This window comes from Sinocyclocheilus anshuiensis, unplaced genomic scaffold (assembly GCF_001515605.1).
Source record: "Sinocyclocheilus anshuiensis isolate Anshui unplaced genomic scaffold, SAMN03320099.WGS_v1.1 scaffold874, whole genome shotgun sequence".
In the NCBI taxonomy this organism is placed as follows: domain Eukaryota; kingdom Metazoa; phylum Chordata; class Actinopteri; order Cypriniformes; family Cyprinidae; genus Sinocyclocheilus; species Sinocyclocheilus anshuiensis.
The window spans coordinates 236,486-254,953 of NW_015538065.1; the positions used below are offsets into that span (position 1 = coordinate 236,486).

Genomic DNA, 18,468 nt, shown 5'->3' on the forward strand with positions numbered 1-18,468 from the left:
GGTGGCGGTAATGCACTTATAAGTCTGCGATCCGCTGTAAAGCAAGAAGAAGAAGAAGACGCGCTCAGGACAGTTCGGACATTGCAGTAAATCAGAGGTAAAAAATGATAGAAATACTGTTCAGTTTCTTGCACAGACCGATCGTTTCGTGTCTTTACACATCAATGTATCGTCACGAGCCGCAGGGTTTAATTTGGTTTTGCTTGTGTATGTTTTTTTGACTCTCAAAGCCGTGATTCCCATCCACTTCCATTATATGACTGACAGACTGCAACGGTTTGAGTTAAAAATCTCTGTTTGTGTTCTACTGAAGAAACAAAGTCACCTACATCTTGGATGCCCTGGGGGTAAGCAGATAAACATCAAATTTTATTTTTTGGGTGAACTATCTCTTTAATCCATATGCAAAAAAAAAAAAAATTATGAATGTCAATTACCAAGATACAAGGTACAAGCAGTAAATCAAAAAAAGTAAATAAAAAAATAAAACACTAAAATTGTCAAATAAAACATTTAATAAAAGGAAGATTATAACGTTTGAAATGATAAAACAGTATATATTCAGAATATACTCATACATATCATTCACTACCATACCATTTGGCGTCAGTAAGATTTTTATGTTTTGAAGTAATACTTTTAGTCAGACCGTAAAGACATTTATAATGTTACAAGAAAATTCTATATCAAATAAATTCTGTTCTTTTGAATGTTATATTCATCAAAGAATCCTGAAAAAAGTATCACAGTTTCCACAAAAATATTAAGCAGCAAATCTATTTTCAACATTGATTAGAATGAGAAATGTTTCTTGAGCAGCAAACCAGCATATCGGAATGATTTCTAAAGGATCATGTGACACTGAAGACTGGAGTAATGATGCTGAAAATTCCGCTTTGCCATCAAGGAATAAATTACATTTTAAAACATATTAAAATAAAAAACACTTATATTAAACTTCCAAAATATTTCACATATATATGTGTATATATGTATTTTTACCGAGTATCTGTTGTCTGTGCTTCCTGAGTTGACTCTCCTAATTGAGGCTTGTCTCGATAGAGTGCTGATTTCCTCCCTTACAAAGAGGGTGAGACAGACACAGACTGAAGTACAGGTGTGCAGTACACAAATTCTCAAAATCAGACCAGTCATGTAAATTATTCTATGTTCAGAAAGAAAGACAAATTTTCTTACTTTTTTGCAACCAGCTCTATAGCCAGTTGTTGATTTTTGCGCTTATAGTAGCGGTTTACTGAAATTATCACTATGATAAGAGTGAGAACAATCACTGCAGCAACACCAGCAATAATAATCATCATCAAGTAGTTCACTAATGCGTTTCTCGGAGACGACTCTGAAAGAAACATGCAACAAAGCATTCAATTACAATTGTATTCAATTACAAGAGTCCTGTCATCTTTTTTGTGAATGAGTCAGACTTCTTTATGGTGCTTTTGTTCTTTTAGAGAATGACTTTATGGAAAAGGTTGCACATTCTGTCTAACATCTCCTTTTACATTCCACAGATAGAAAAAAATATCATGCAGGTTTGGAATGACATGAGGGTGAGTAAATGGTGACAGAATCTTCATTTTTGGATGAATTATTCTTTCAATTTGCTGGATTATGAGATATGCAGTTGCATATTATTTTCACTAGATGACAGCACTGTGCACTGCACTTTAACATGAGTGAAGGGTTTCCAGTGGGATACACACCTGATATATTTATTCGAATCTCAGCTTTTCCAGATCCCACCTCATTGGTGGTGGTGCAGACATAAACTCCTTGATCTGTCAAGCTCAGGGGCCTGGAAAAGCGCAGCGTGCCTCCTTCCACAGTCACACCCTCTGGTAGAGCTTCATCTTTCCTGTGTGAAAAACAAAATATGATTTAATCCCTCAATCAAAAACAGAACATTGTAAACAACAGAATCTACAGTCTAGGATTCTTCACATAACCAATGATTTATGCTTAATTATTTACAGAATATTGACTTGTCCTTGATACCAGAACATGGTCCTTCAGAAATCATTCTAATATGTGACCCTGGACCACAAAACCAGTCTTAAATCGCTGGGGTATATTTGTAGCAATAGCAAAAATACATTGTATGGGTCAAAATTATCGATTTTTCTTTTATGCCAAAAATAATTAGGATATTAAGTAAACATCATGTTCCATGAAGATATTTCGTAAATTTCCTACTGTAAATATATTAAAACTTAATTTTTGATTAGTAATATGCATTGCTAAGAGCTTAATATGGACAACTTTAAAGGCGATTTTCTCACTCGATAGAGTGCTGATTTCCTCCCTTACAAAGAGGGTGAGACAGACACAGACTGAAGTACAGGTGTGCAGTACACAAATTCTCAAAATCAGACCAGTCATGTAAATTATTCTATGTTCAGAAAGAAAGACAAATTTTCTTACTTTTTTGCAACCAGCTCTATAGCCAGTTGTTGATTTTTGCGCTTATAGTAGCGGTTTACTGAAATTATCACTATGATAAGAGTGAGAACAATCACTGCAGCAACACCAGCAATAATAATCATCATCAAGTAGTTCACTAATGCGTTTCTCGGAGACGACTCTGAAAGAAACATGCAACAAAGCATTCAATTACAATTGTATTCAATTACAAGAGTCCTGTCATCTTTTTTGTGAATGAGTCAGACTTCTTTATGGTGCTTTTGTTCTTTTAGAGAATGACTTTATGGAAAAGGTTGCACATTCTGTCTAACATCTCCTTTTACATTCCACAGATAGAAAAAAATATCATGCAGGTTTGGAATGACATGAGGGTGAGTAAATGGTGACAGAATCTTCATTTTTGGATGAATTATTCTTTCAATTTGCTGGATTATGAGATATGCAGTTGCATATTATTTTCACTAGATGACAGCACTGTGCACTGCACTTTAACATGAGTGAAGGGTTTCCAGTGGGATACACACCTGATATATTTATTCGAATCTCAGCTTTTCCAGATCCCACCTCATTGGTGGTGGTGCAGACATAAACTCCTTGATCTGTCAAGCTCAGGGGCCTGGAAAAGCGCAGCGTGCCTCCTTCCACAGTCACACCCTCTGGTAGAGCTTCATCTTTCCTGTGTGAAAAACAAAATATGATTTAATCCCTCAATCAAAAACAGAACATTGTAAACAACAGAATCTACAGTCTAGGATTCTTCACATAACCAATGATTTATGCTTAATTATTTACAGAATATTGACTTGTCCTTGATACCAGAACATGGTCCTTCAGAAATCATTCTAATATGTGACCCTGGACCACAAAACCAGTCTTAAATCGCTGGGGTATATTTGTAGCAATAGCAAAAATACATTGTATGGGTCAAAATTATCGATTTTTCTTTTATGCCAAAAATAATTAGGATATTAAGTAAACATCATGTTCCATGAAGATATTTCGTAAATTTCCTACTGTAAATATATTAAAACTTAATTTTTGATTAGTAATATGCATTGCTAAGAGCTTAATATGGACAACTTTAAAGGCGATTTTCTCAATATTTGGATTTTTGCACTCTCAGATTCCAGATTTTCAAATAGTTGTATCTCGACCAAATATTGTCCTATCCTAACAAACCATACATCAATGAAAAAGCTTATTTATTCAGCTTTCAGATAATGTATAAATCTCAATTTCAAAAAATCGACCCTTATGACTGGTTTTGTGGTCCACATATGATCCTTCTATCATTCCAATATGCTGGTTCGCTGCTCAAAAAAAAAACATTTCTTATTATCAATGTTGAAAACAGTTGTGCTGCTTAATATTTTTGTGGAAGCCATGACGCATTTTTTCAGGGTACTTTGAATTGAAATGTCAAAAGAACAGCATTTATTCGAAACAGAAATATTTCAGAACATTACAAATGTCTTTACTGTCACTTTTGGTCAATAAAATGTGTCCTTGCTGAATAAAAATATTCATTTTTCAACTGACCCCAAACTTTCTAAGCGTACTGTGAAAACAACTGAATCTATACTGAAGGGATCTGTACATAAAAATGTATTTTTGACTAATTATTTCATGAATACCAACTTAAAATATCCCTGGTCTGTATTACTTTCAGTTCATCAGTGATTTTATCACAAAACATTTTTTTGTCCATAATACAGTCAGAATAGTATCGTTTAAAAAATAAAAAAAATTCGTACAGTGCTTTAAAGAAGTAGTTCTCAATTGGTTTTACATCAAGATCCAGTTTTTTTAACATCAAGTGACAGCACAACAAAAACTCAGAATTTAATGTAGTCTAGGTAGGTGCTTTGTTTTGTTTAACTTGCATCGTGCTATAACGATAAAGATATAGTTCTAAAAATCGTTCTCAATATTAAAGAATAGTAGAGTCCACACCACAATTATAATGATAAAGACAAAGAGAAACGATATCGTTGGAATATCACTTTCAAAACGATTTTTCTCCAGCTGATGAATGATAAAAAAATTGACAGCCAATCAGAATCCATCCTGCTGTAATGTGCTCGAGAATTTAAAGAGGCAGACGCATGTGCGCTTAGAATAAACAGACGATATCGTTCGCTGGTGTGGACGCTAATATCGTTATCATTATAGTTATCGTTCTTGGTGTGAACGGGGCTGCCAAGTGCATTTCTCCCCCTTTTTAAAAGCTGATAAGCCTATTTATTTAGCTAAAACCACAAATAGGCCCACTCAGTGTTTCCGTAGACAATAAGAACTTTGTCCACAGCTTATACCAGGAACTATAAGTTACATGTTTTTCATACAGCATGGCGCAATTTGCATGAGGACAGTGGTAAGACTCATCCGATGACACACATAAGCGCGCAGGCGAATTCTCCTGACACCATCATCATAAACCTACTCATCTCCCCTCACCAGCCATTTCTCATCCCCCACTCTCTCCCTCCGTGTGAAAAGGCACTCTGTCTGTTTGCTGCGCAAGTTGCAACACGACACCAGGCCACAGTTACTTCATTTACTTTGCATTCACACCGAGCAGCCAGAGAACAGGTTTCCCCACTCGAGGCAGAGAGGAGGAGAAAACCAGAGAATGTTTGTCTCAGGAATTGCGTGATCATCTAAATGTCCATGTCTACACACCCCCTTAGTCACTCGTACTGAAAAATGCCGAAAAATAGGTGTGTGACTGTGACTAATTATTGTTCACAAATGCAAAAACAACTGTCGTGTATTTCAATGACCTCTCAGTGTCAGTATTACTTCTATCTGATAGAGTAGATTAAAAATTCACTCATGAATTTAGGCCACAACCTTCTTGTCCACACCTAGAGATTACTCTGGCATGCTGATAGAGAAGCCAACCGAAACGGAATGAAACTGACAAGACAGGCTTACAGGAAGATGAACAAACAAACAAATCGAGAGATGCAGGTAGACAGAGTTTTACCTCGTCCAGTTGAATCTCTGAGGTTCTGGATTTCCTTGACCACTGCACTGCAGCGTAGCTTCTTGCATTTCAGCATACCAGTTGTCATCATAGCCAGATATCAATGCATTCGGAGGGTCTGTATGTACACAAGAACACACAAATGAAAAGATTTTACAATTAGGCATGTCTAATTCACTTTTCAGCCTCTTGTTTGAACTTGTGATGAACTTCCTGTTTGACCAATATGTTCACCTGATCCTTTTGTTGACACAGTACAAACTCTAATATTGGCATTATGAGACATGCATATGTTTGAATTAATAAAATGTTGTGCAACTGAATTAAACCCATATGACTTTCTTTCCCTTGTAGAACACAAAAGCAGATGCATTGAAATTATGTACTGGTTGTTGTTTTTCAATGCAGTCATATAGAATGAGGACTGGGGCTTTCAAGCTTTAAAAATTATGCAAAACCACCATAAAATATTATAAAATGGTGCATATATAAATGTAACTGTTGCAGATCATTGAGACCAGATCTGTCTGATTTGTGAATGAATCATTCAGATTTATTCTGTGAACCGAATGAATGGATTCATTGAAAAGTTCAGACTCAAAAGCACATTTTCAGACATTGTTAACTCTTTGTTTATTATAGATGAAAGATTTAAGGCTATTCTTTACACAAAACTATATGGTTTCAGACTTTCAACTATTTGGTTTATGGTGTTTTTGCATCCCGTTTGATTTTCGAAAGCTCCAGTTCTTATTCATTGTAACCGAATTGGGGGAAAACAAGAAGAACAACCAGGATATTCTTGAGATTTTTTCCATTTGAGTTCCACAGAAGTAGACACGTCAAATGGGTTTCTAAACACACAAAGGTGACTAAATAATGCCTGAATTTTCATTCTGAGAGAACTATTGCTTTAAATTTTCCTACAATCAACCAAAGCAAAGACATTATGACCGCAGCAGTAGTGATGAATCAGAGAGAAACAATGTAGTCATAGTATCGATTAAGACAATAAACAGATGTCCACATGTCATAACACATCTGAGGGAAGTTACATACAGTATGTAGGAGAAACAACAGTTTAATCATATTCAAATTTCGCAAGCAGAGTAAACAGGAAAGGTGTTTTACATTTACATTATAAAATTCACAATTGTTTTCATGATTTCTAGATTTGAAATTCACAATCATTCTGAGTCAAATCCAGGCAGTGACATATAAAACTTGTGGCGCAATAGTACATCAATCATACTGCAGTAAGGACAACATTAAAAATTCTTCTGAAGAGAAAGCACATTGACAGCTTGTGTTTATAACCTGGCAAGTGGTTTGACATCAAGAGACATCAAAATAATTCTTAAGAAGTGCCCAAATTAATTATAGATTAACTATAGCACTAATGATTCTTTGCCCAATAAAAAGTACTCGCGGAAACTTGATAAACAATTTAAGAAATGTCTGTAACACTACATTCTAAAAAATGCTTGGTTATTTTTTCTACCCAACCACAAGGTTGAGCCTGTTGGGTAGTTTTTTTCCCAGTGTAGGGTAGTTTTTGTGTTACCCAGACGTTGAGTTTGTGGCTGGGACAATCTCACTGACAGCTGAAAATATACACCCCTCCCCCTCCTTCCAATGAAACAATGTTGTTTGCATCGTCTTTAGGAAAAAGCGGTTTTCAGTGCCGCCTAATTGGTGCACTTCTTCAGTCAAATAAAGGTGTGTATATGTTTTATTTCATCTATGAAGTCTTTACTGCGCTGTAAATGATTTGATGAGATATAACAAACAGATTTTATTCATTATAATACTGAATTTAATTCATTTTGATGTTAAGATATGTTCTCCAGTCTCAGTACTGTTTGTTTATGGGCAGGTTATGGAATCAGTCACATCTTTCAGCTACAAGTTAAACATGAGGCAGTGGCCTGAGGTTACTTTTAAATGTTGCATTTTTGTCAATTTGTCTTATAATTTTGTCCATGGGTGTTCTTGCTTATTAATAAATGTTCACCTTTTAATTATTACTGTTGTCTCTAGTAATTCTGGGTGTGATTTCTAATTTCCAACCCAGTAATTTGTAACAATAGTTGAGTTAAATGAAACAACCCAGCATTTGGGTCAAACATAATTTAACCCAACCCGATATAATAACCCAGCACGTGTTCTGTCCAATAATTGGGTGGCCAAATAAGCCAGAAATGGTTGTTTTTAACCCAGCATTTTTTTTTTATAATGTACGAAATAAGAAAATATATTTTGAATAAGTGATAAATGATAATTAAGCACATAATTAAGGATATAATTCCTCCTCGCCCCAGTTTTTAGTAGTGAAAAACTACTAAATACTACTACTACTTATAGTGTCATTATAAAGCACTATAATTGATTTTTTTTATTATATATTATTAAAGACATTGCATTTTTAAAGTACATTTATAAGTATAAATGAAAGTATTCATTGTACTGAATTCAATGAATGACAATTTGAACGGGATGATTTTTATTAGTGTTACATTTTTTCTTTATAGTAATAAGAATTCAAGGGGAAAGGAATGTCACATATTATGACCCAGACACTTCTGATATATATTTATAATAAGTGTTAAGAGATCAGGACTCACAGTGTACTACAAGGTTATTGGAGAACCTCACTGGGCCTTTTTGCGATGGATGCCAGACCAGACAGTCCAGCTTCTGCCCGTTCATGTTACGGAGAGGGTGGAGAGAAAACTGGATGGAGGCCACATCACCATCTGAGCTACGGTTCTGACTCTGACCCGCAAGCTCCGTGTCCCAGGAGAGGCCTGCCATCGGCTTAGCCACCGAACGGCATATAGCGGCCGAACGGAATGACTGGCCCTCAACCAGGACGAACGGCTGCAGGGACGTAATGGGTTTAACTGTGAAATGAAATGACAAATACATAATAAACATGATAAATAGGATTTAAATTTTACAATGAAGTACTGACAGTATTTTAAAACAAACTTTTAGATATTTTACCAGTGTCTAATTTATGAAATGTTCTAAAGTGAGACTTCCCAGTTTGCTTTCCTGTTTCTAACAGTCTGCTTGAAAACAACCATAAACAATACTTCTGAAGGAGAAAGCAGCAGCTATTATATGATCTTGTAATTGCAGCAACAATGAACACTGTCAGGTAAATACGTCCATCATCACTCCCATTGACGCAGACAATGCTTGTGTGTTATTCTGAGAACAATAACTGTATGCATCATAGCAGTGGTAGCTTTGTGGTTAACGGGTTTTCTCTGTACATGAATGGGACGCTGAATGCAACGACAATGGTAATGTTAAAAAAAATCAAAGGCTTACGTTATGCTTGTCCTGTATCACTGAGGGTTTTATCGCTAACTGCTGCAGAGTCATATACATAAGACTCAAAAAAACTCTGCTGATTTTAACTCCAATCACTACGAAGCCCCTAAGGGGCATGGTGATGGAAAAAATACGATATTGAAGGAAAAATTACATTTTGCATTTTATTGCTTTTGCATTGTCTACATGGTGATGGAAAAAAATATGATATTGAAGGAAAAATTACATTTTGCATTTTATTGCTTTTGCATTGTCTCATAAAATATTTTTCATTCACTCGCAAAATTCGCAAAAAATGGGAGAAAGTAATTTTTAAGAAACTTTTTTTTTTTTTGCATCGCAGCATTTCCACAAGAAACTTCTCATTCGCTTGCAAAAGCACTGAAATAATACTTTCTGACAAAAGTTTTGTGAGCGAACGCAAAGTTTCTTTAGAGTTAAGAGACTGGTGGTTTCACAGCAGTCTGTGGGCAGGTTTTAGCCAGACAACCTTTTCCTGTTTAAGTTGGCAGTTCTTGACCAAAATCAGATACAATCTCGACCAGAGTGTATCCTGAAAATCAAAAGTGGTTTATGCTGATCTTCCAATGTGCTAAAATATAAAATATGAACAGTCACAGAGTTTTGTATGACAAAAGTTTGCCGTCTTCTGTTTGCCCATGTAGCCACGATTAATGTACTCACTCCACACTGTGACCAAAATCTCTGTCTCAAAGTTTCCAGCGGGGAAGGTGGCGATTTTGCAGATGTATTTGCCCTCATCTGCAGAACGTGTGCCCATGAGAATCAGAGCAGAGTCTGCTATTGGGTCGCTGGTTGCGAATCGAGCACGCCCTGTGTATGCAGGGCTTTCTGCGAGAGAGAGAAACAGAATGAAATGTGACATGTGACAGTAAGATTTGGTTTCTGACCATTTTTGTGAAGCATACAAAAAAGGAATGATGCAAACAACAAAACGTATCATCTCAAAAGAAATGAAAATGAAGAGGAAATATTAAAGATTCTGCAGTAATGGCTCCTTTATGAAAAGTTCTTTTTACAAAAGTGAACTGAAAAATAAACATCTGCTTAATGATTCAGTGTAAAATGAATGCAAAATGAGTACAGAACCGAAAGCACAAGTACAATACAAGTATAGTTACAGAACCAGATTCAAGGAACAGCCAAAAATCAGATTAAACCCCGCAGAGCTGGTAACATTTTTGAAATGACTCAGAGCTGCCTATAGAGGATATTGTTATAGCTAGAGAAGTCCACAGTGAAAAAAAATGGTATATGATTTAGTTTGAAACTATTCGCACTCAGCAATTGTGATTCAACTTCAAAATAATTACAAAGAAATGGAAAAAAATCATTTTTCTTTGGTGATAACAATATTAGTAAAATGAAAGAATATAATAATTACATTCTAAAAAATGTGTAACAGTTTAAGTTTTGATATCTGTGAAGTAACAGACAAAGAAAAAAGTTAGTTTTACCTGTCTGGCCTTCACTGAAATGAGCAGTGATAATCTGTTCTTCACCTCCATTTGAGTTTTCTCGAATCCACATCACCTGCACCACCTTAATCTCACTGTTCGATACATTGAATCGACAGGGTAAACGCGTTTCCTCCTCTGCCAAAGACTGCAGAGTCCAGGGGGACTCAGAGGGCTCTAGAAAATGTTCTTGTTCTCCACTTACACAGGCTGCTGAAAGACACAAAAAGAGAGATAATGGTTTTAATCAAATAAAGTAATAAGCCACTTGAGATGCTTTTTTAAACAGCAATATGATAACATAAATAAATTCTATTGGATGAACTCTGTTGGAAGTTGTTTATAAAATCAGAAATCACATGTATTAATGTTGCAACTATAAACTATAAAAATAATTGGTGGATGAGTAGGAGTAGTTATACTATGTAATATTTTATATTATGTATCATCATACTATATATGTAATTATTTCTTAAGTATTAGCTCAGTTTCCTTTATTAAGTGTTATTAAAGGAATAGTTCACCCAAAAAGAAACATTTGCTGACAATTTAGTCAACCATGGGCAATCCAAGATGTAGATGAGTTTGTTTCATCATCGGAACAGGTTTGGAGAAATTCAGCTTTACATCACTTGCTCACCAATGGATTCTCTGCAGTGAATGGGTGCCGTCAGAATGAGAGTCCAAACAGCTGATATATAATCCACAAGTAATCCACACGACTACAGTCCATCAATTAATGTCTTGTGAAGTTGAAAAGCTGCGTGTTTCATCAAAATTCATCATTACAATGTTTGAACATCAAACCATTGCTTTCAGCTAAAATATGATTCCTCTATCCATAATATTACTTTCCTCAATTAAGTCATCTCATCTGAATCAGAAGTGAAATATGCACAGATCAAGATCTGTTTACAAGCAAAAAGATTCCGAAACAGTTCTAAACTAATGTTGGTGTTCTAAAACAAAAATGTTGGTGGATTTTGATAAGGGGATTGACATTTTCCCTGAAGGAAGTGTTATTATGGACTTAATTTTGATCAGAAGTGACTGTTTAATGATGGATTTGTTTTTCAGAAACATGCTGCTTTTCACTTCACAAGACATCGTCGTGTGGATTATATATCAGCTGTTTGGACTCTCATTCTGACGGCACCCATTCACTGCAGAGAATCCATTGGGGAGCAAGTGATGTAAAGCTAAATTTCTCTGTTCCAATGAAGAAACAAACTCATCAACATCTTGGGCGGCCTGAGGGTCAGCACTCAGCAACTTTAACTTTTAACATCTAAAACAACATCACCGAATTAGTCGTGCAATTGTAAAACTATGTAGCACTATTAAAACTACTTGCACTATTACACTATTGCATATTATTATTTTTTTTACAATGTATTTTGCATTTAGTGTTGGGAAAAATTCAGCACAGTAAGTTCCTTGTAGCGCTCATAGCTATGGCATCACAAACTGATGTGGCCATAAGTTAACGGGCCAGACCAAAAAAAAAATAAATAAATTCTAGGCCATCCCATGAATATATATCATACAGGCCAAGGCGGTTCAAGCAGTGCTTTAAAAAAAATAGAAATAGCACCTTTAAGAGAAATATACCTGCAGTAAAAGAAAATTTGGACCACGCTGGCTGAGGTCATCTGTTACATTCAGTACGGTGGTAACATGAACCTTTCATTTTTCATCACTATTGAACTGGCACAGAGAACAGAGAGGCAAAGCAGACATGGGAATAGATATGGATAACAAAATAATAGAAAGGAAGAGGGGTGAGAGACAAACAGGTGTCTGGAAGAGCGTTTGTGGACGAGAGTTAGATATGCTGCTCAACTCGTTATGTGTCTCAGGGCTAATTACTTTTGGGAGACAGACGAGCATTAAGCAAACATTCAAATACAAAGTGCATGCATGCAAAGTTGAGTGAATATAAGCTGAACTATTACATTTACTTTTAAATACAAAAAATGAATAATATATATTTTATTAAAATAATAATAATAATATAAAATAAAAATATAAATTATATAAGTAAAATGCAATATGTAATTTGCAATTTCAAGCACAATTATAATACATTATAAAAAATACGCCAACGCAAAAGTACAGACAACTATTGCATACTTTAAGTTGATTAGGCTCACATATGAATAAGATATGTTTTGTTTATTGTTATTTGCAGTAAGAAGTAAGCTGCAGAAATCAGTCATAAATTAACTGTACACTTAATGGGACTCTCTGCCTGGAGAAACCGAGTGTTAAACACATTTCAAGTGCTTTGAACTTTATGTCAGTAACCCAGATCCTTGACTATTAGGCCGCGGCAGGCAATTGTCCAGTTTGCAAAGACTACGAATGACATCAATGAACCGTAATGACAAGCCTCTTGGACATAATCTTGTTGACAAGATTTCTGGCATAGATCCTCTGTCACTGTGCCACACAACATGATTTATCCCAGTGTGACAAGTTCCTGAGTCAACATCCTTAAGGACTGCCATTTTTTGCCTAACCCTACCACTAAAATCAGGGGGCAAAAATGGACTTAATTGGTTTGACTAATATTTTTACTAATATGGACACTTTTCTAATTAATATGTAATCACTGCTTTCATTTTATACACTTTTGAAAAATTTTTTACTCACAAATGTAATTTTTAATCAGAAATAACAACAGTATTTGCTGGTAATAATTTAGGCCTATTTTTTTTTGGGGGGGGGGGGATAATTAGTTTTATTTTTATCTTTACAGCTTAAAAACAACAACAATACAGTTTGTTTGTATTGTTGTATATAGGCTATAATGACAATTTAGTCATTCTGGTGTCAAAAAGTAGAAATAAAACAATTAAAAACAGATTGTCCCCAGAAAATAATAACCAAAATGATCAGAAAAAAACTATATCAGTCTCAAATCTTATCTATGAACTAGAAATACATTATGTTCATTTTTTGCAGTTCAATATATTTCCAGGGTTGGAAATTGGTCATAATCTGTTAACAGTAATAAGACTGCTTGTCTGGAGAAACTGAACTTTAAGCACCATACAATGATTAAAACCTACAATAATGGTCATTAAAAACAATATCAGTCTCAAATCTCAAAATAACTTGACTGGATTGTTGTTCAAGGCCATAACCTTAAACCTGACCCTAAACTCTAATATCGGAGTAGGAATGATGTTCTAGGACCAGCAGAGGATGTTAATAGGCTACAGCAAAATGTCATAATGTATATAAATTACGTTATATCATGTACTCAGACCCACTGACCCTGCATTAACACACAACTTTATGAATAGCTCATACGCCAGCAAAAACACTCAAAAATGTATGTAACGTTGACCAAACCCTCAAATCCATCACACCCTTATTCTCACAGCTTCATCAACCCATAAAACACTCCTTAAGACGCATAAGACAGTGTGTGTGCGCGTGAGCAGGGAGCGTCTGTCTGTCACACTGAATCACATTCGCAGTTTGTCATCAGAACCAGTTCTTCCTGTAATATCAGACAACCGTAAACGTGTTGTGAAGCTCTTTTCCTAAACCTTTAACCCCAAATCCTGCAACACGTTTTCAAATGTTTCCAATTGCACTCGCAATGTACTTATGATATATAAAATGGCTCACCTGAGTTCCAGATGATCAACGCAGCAAGAATATATGAAACTGTCTTCATCGTCCACCAGTTCAGACTTTCAGCTGAGCCCAAGTTTTCAGTTTGGCGATCTCAATGCGATGGTCATTATTAATATATGAAAACTGTGTCCATCTCAAGGGCTAGTTGTCTTCCCAATCAATCCAATCGATCACCGATGTCAGTCGGGAGATGTTGGAGATCAGGAGACTCCCATATGTGAAGAGCAGGTGGTGGAGATCCAGCGCAGAGTAACGAAATCACTCTTCGTTCAGAATCAATATATCGATTAATTCATTTGAAGTACAAAAAATGAAACAGAATGTTTTTGGACTATATACATAAAAAGTGAACGTTTCTCCATGCGTAAATCCTCACGGGTGCGCACAAAAGTTTGACTCCAGTTTATGTTGTTTTCGTCTTATTTTAAGAGCTACGACATGTTGAGAAAAACCGAAGTATTTCCATTATTCTTCCGACGCTCGGGTTGAAACTGCTCTGAGAGAAGAACATTTCTCACAGACACCTGTTGGAGAAGGCAGCTCTCCATTGCGCAGTCGCGCACATGTTGTTACGCGCTCTGCTTTACTCAACTTTCCAGTTTTTAATCCGGGTGTTTCTTCCCAATCTGATGATTCAATCTAGATACTGGTTTAATATTCTGTAATTGCTTAATCGTTTGAGATCTGTAATGGTCGAGTTCACTTTAACAGTTTTTTTTCTGCCATAATGTTTTTGTGGAAAACACAAAGGTGAGAGTAACTTGTGATTACCATTACCTCTGGATAAAATCAAAGAGACACTGAACGCTAAGAATTTTGTAATTGAATCTTGTTTTAATTTATTTTCTCAAATTTAGAACGAATAAGTATAGCCTACCTATTAGGTTCAAACAAGATCTTTCAGAACATAGTTCATCACTTGACTGATTAACCTTAACAAGATTTTACATATCTTTTCAAATGTAAAGAAGTCCTACAGCCAACTTTGTGATTTGCTTAAACTGTCCAGTAACCAGACATCATTCCAATAAAAGTGGTGTTCTGTTAAAGGTTTCCCAATATCCAAAAAGATTCTGCTGGATAAACTGCCAGACTTACTGTATCTGGTTGCATTCTTGGCCTAAAGGAAAAGGAGCACCAAAAACCGTAAACCTGTTCTCCCTCCTGAAAACAGTTAAAGCCCCAGGCACTTTTACCGAGTTCAACGGAATAGTGTTCCAAACAAGGGTTTTGAGCTGAAAAACACAGTTATTCATGATGAGGAAAGCTTCTCTGTGATTAGCATTTCTGTTTATAAACCTATGATGCTTTTAATGTCCCCAAAATGTTATTAATGTTTGGTCTTTAATACTAATAAAATCAGTCTGTGATGCTGTGCTAATATCGTGAAACTGTCATAACAATTAAGAACTTTGAAACACTAAAATATTTAAAGGGAAGAAAAAAATCCTTTGAAAAATGAATCAATATATATTATGAAAATATTTAGAGATAAAATTGAACGGAATCAAGAATAGTAAGAGACATTTCTATTAAATCAATGGCTTTAAATTTTTCTTTTCATTTAATCAAACTAATATCTGACTTTTTTATGAAATCGCGTGTAGGTGTCTAGGTGACATCTAGGGGACTATTTGAGTATTTTTCAAATACAATGTTAAACTTCAAAAACAGAAACGTTTACACACATGTGCTCTAGCATGATTTACAATAATCAGTATTTGAACATACTGTTATGTATGTTCTATGTTAAAGTCTTCTATATTTAGGTCTATTAGCTGATATAATATATAATTTTTCTTTTTTTTTTATGCAGATTATTAGATTACTAACAATAGGTAAAATACAATATGTGTGTAGACCATCACTACATTCATATGCATTAAGATCTAAAGTAAGATCTAAATGTCTGAGACTGAAAAGTTCCTCATCAAATTTGCTTAAAAAAAACCTCAGCATCTCAAACTCTCAAGTGATATTTCATTAACCTGAAAATAAAACACGACAGCAACAAACTACAAAACTACTCAAGATCAAGATTTGTCCTGTTTTCTCTCTTACTGGAATCTGAGTTTTATGTACCTCCATTTTGCTCTCTGATTGGTCCTTTGTGTCTTTTTCTTTTCTGAGATTGGATGGCTTACATCTGAGTCTTGCCGTGTCCGAGCTTGTTCTCTTGGCCCACAAGTACAAATCCCACTGTGGCAGAACAGCAAAAACAGCTAATATGCAGAGTCTGTTTCTTAGTTAGTCCAAAGAAAAAGAAAAACATTACTTAGACATTTTTTTTAAATACCGTTCAGTACAGCACTGAGATTTAACAAAGAATGTACCAAATATACACTTTAGTCATCAGTATAAATTTACAGGATAAAAATATGAGCAGATCAAATATTATACGTTTACAATGAACAAAAAGCTCATTGTTATAAAATAAGAAATTTTGTAATTGTTTTTTTTTTTGTATAAAATCTATACATTATTGTTTGTTGTTTTTTAAAGGGAAAAGGCTAAAAAAAGGGGCAATTTCTCATTTATTATTTTTTTTTTTGTCATGAAATTTGTTTTAACAAAAACACCTTCAAGTCCAAACCTTTGCATTAAGCATCTCAAATCTGACACTGATATATTTTTAAATAAATAAAAAAAAAAACATCAGAAATTTTTTTTTTTAAATTTCCAAAACCATTAAACATCTTAAATGTTACATATCTCTAAGCTGTGGCTGTTCTGTGTCCGAGTCTTCATCAGAGTCTTCCTCATCATTGCCCTCTCCGAGCTTGTTCTCCTGGCCCACTGGCACAGCTCCCTTCCTCTGTGGCAGAACGGTAAAGAAAGCTTCCTGCCAGTCTCGTTTCTCCAGGAATGCTAGGATGATTTCAAAAACTGTGGCAAGGGGGGAAATGATTGGTTCATTTCCACTAGGAAACTTAAAAGTAGTATATGATAGAGGAAGTGTCATTTGAATGGATATCTAGAGAGAGGGAATCTCACCGTGATTGACGGCCAGCACCTTGTGGCTATTCATCTGGACGAAACTGCCCAGCGGAAGCTGAGCATGAGCAATGCCAAGCTCTTGGGCTCGACCAAATGTGATTCCCTGTAATAAAGCATTTGAATTCCCCAAAACCAAGAGCTTAGGTGAAGCTTTTAATGACCTCAACAACAAAAAGCTTATGGCAAGTGTCACTGTATATTCAGTGTATATTCAGTATATTCAAAATCACTTTCCAGAACATTCTCGTTCACCACTCCTGACTGGTGGAACGATCTTCCCACCCCTATCCGGAATGCTGAATCCCTGACAATTTTCAAGCGACAGCTGAAAACTCATCTCTTTCGAAGCTACTTGACTTCATCATAAAAAAAAATAAAAAAAATAATAAAAAAAAATTCTCTCTCTTTATTTATTCCTTCTCTTTCTAGCTTGTACTTATTTGAACAATGTCTAAGAACTTGGTATTACATCCACTTCCTGTGTCTGTTTGCCTCTTTAAGAAGAATCGCTTTATGTATCCCCCAATTGTAAGTCGCTTTGGATAAAAGCGTCTGCTAAATGACTAAATGTAAAATGTAAATGTAAATGTATATTAATCTCAAAATAAAATCTTTATCTCCTTGCAAGCAGGGCATGCAAGTTTGGTTTGATTCGAACGTAAATATTATGCTGACCTTTTACCAACCTACACTTTCAGGAAAAAAAGGTACAAAGCTGTCACTGAGGCAGTAGCATAAGGTACAAAAGGTACACCTTTGTACCTTATTTACCCCTAAAAAAATACATATTAAAGGGGTAAATGATGCGATTTCAATTCCCTTTCAAGGGAACTTCGAACTGCGTCCTCTAGGGGTCGCTATGGGGGGAACGCCTTGTCGTGACCCGTGTCTGAAGCATACATTGAAAAAACACCAACAACACGTTGGCCGGCGACAGCCCATGACGTCACTACCGGTGCGACTATAGTATAAATAGGCGCAGGTGGATCCGGCTGATGAGTTTAAAAAGGGGTTTTCCCTCTGCCGCTCGTCGGCTATGGACGAGAGTAAGCTGCTGGAGGATCATGTTATTTCTTTAACATCGTTTGATCCGGGGGGCGGTGCTCTGCTGGGTTCGGCCCAGTAAGAGCAGGAGATGTCTGAGGACGGCGAAGAAGCTGAGGCTGAGCCTTCCCAATCCTCCTGCTCTGCATATTGTGAGTTTTGAGCATTATCTTTCTTACTGTTCCAGCATTGGAACATGCGGTAGGTCGAGCTCCCCTCTCCTGTGAGAGCTGGGTGTTTGCCCCCTCAACTAGAGATTTACTGCTAGCCATTCCAGCTTTATATCTTAGATCGAGTTGGTGACTCTCAAACATATTTTGGGCAGTGTAGAGTAGCTTTTGTTGTTTGTCACTTCTGATCACAAATGCAGAAATGGTTTTATGTTTACGCAGCGCGTAAAAAGACAGTATAAGTCATTATAATCAGTAATTATGTCCCCACTGGAGGCAACAGATGCCTTGTTTGTAATGGGTTTTAATGTTTTTGAATCATCGCTCCGGCCGGACACGGCATCAACAGTATGTGAGG

General features: G+C 35.8%; 2 protein-coding genes across 3 annotated transcripts in view; both read right to left on the reverse strand.

Moving 5' to 3' along the window:
* The window catches only part of LOC107683506 (nectin-4-like), a 21,530-nt gene extending 7,106 nt beyond the window's left edge, over positions 1–14,424 (reverse strand). Inside the window, exons 1-8 of one of the 2 annotated variants that reach the window (XM_016479561.1) lie at positions 13,891–14,424; positions 10,249–10,458; positions 9,455–9,622; positions 8,053–8,331; positions 5,429–5,546; positions 2,964–3,115; positions 2,440–2,599; positions 1,003–1,078 (exon numbers count right to left, since the gene is read on the reverse strand). In XM_016479561.1, coding sequence (XP_016335047.1) covers positions 1,003–1,078; positions 2,440–2,599; positions 2,964–3,115; positions 5,429–5,546; positions 8,053–8,331; positions 9,455–9,622; positions 10,249–10,458; positions 13,891–13,939 — 1,212 coding nt within the window. In that variant the 5' untranslated portion in view covers positions 13,940–14,424. Of the gene's footprint in view, positions 1–1,002; positions 1,079–2,439; positions 2,600–2,963; positions 3,116–5,428; positions 5,547–8,052; positions 8,332–9,454; positions 9,623–10,248; positions 10,462–13,890 lie in introns of both variants that reach the window. The other variant, XM_016479560.1, reaches the window with a different exon arrangement.
* Positions 14,425–16,603: 2,179 nt separating this feature from the next.
* Positions 16,604–18,468, reverse strand: part of LOC107683564 (tRNA methyltransferase 10 homolog A-like) — a 5,513-nt gene continuing 3,648 nt past the window's right edge. Inside the window, exons 7-8 of the mRNA XM_016479639.1 lie at positions 16,894–16,999; positions 16,604–16,785 (exon numbers count right to left, since the gene is read on the reverse strand). Of these exons, the coding sequence (XP_016335125.1) occupies positions 16,604–16,785; positions 16,894–16,999 (288 nt within the window). The remainder of the gene's footprint in view (positions 16,786–16,893; positions 17,000–18,468) is intronic.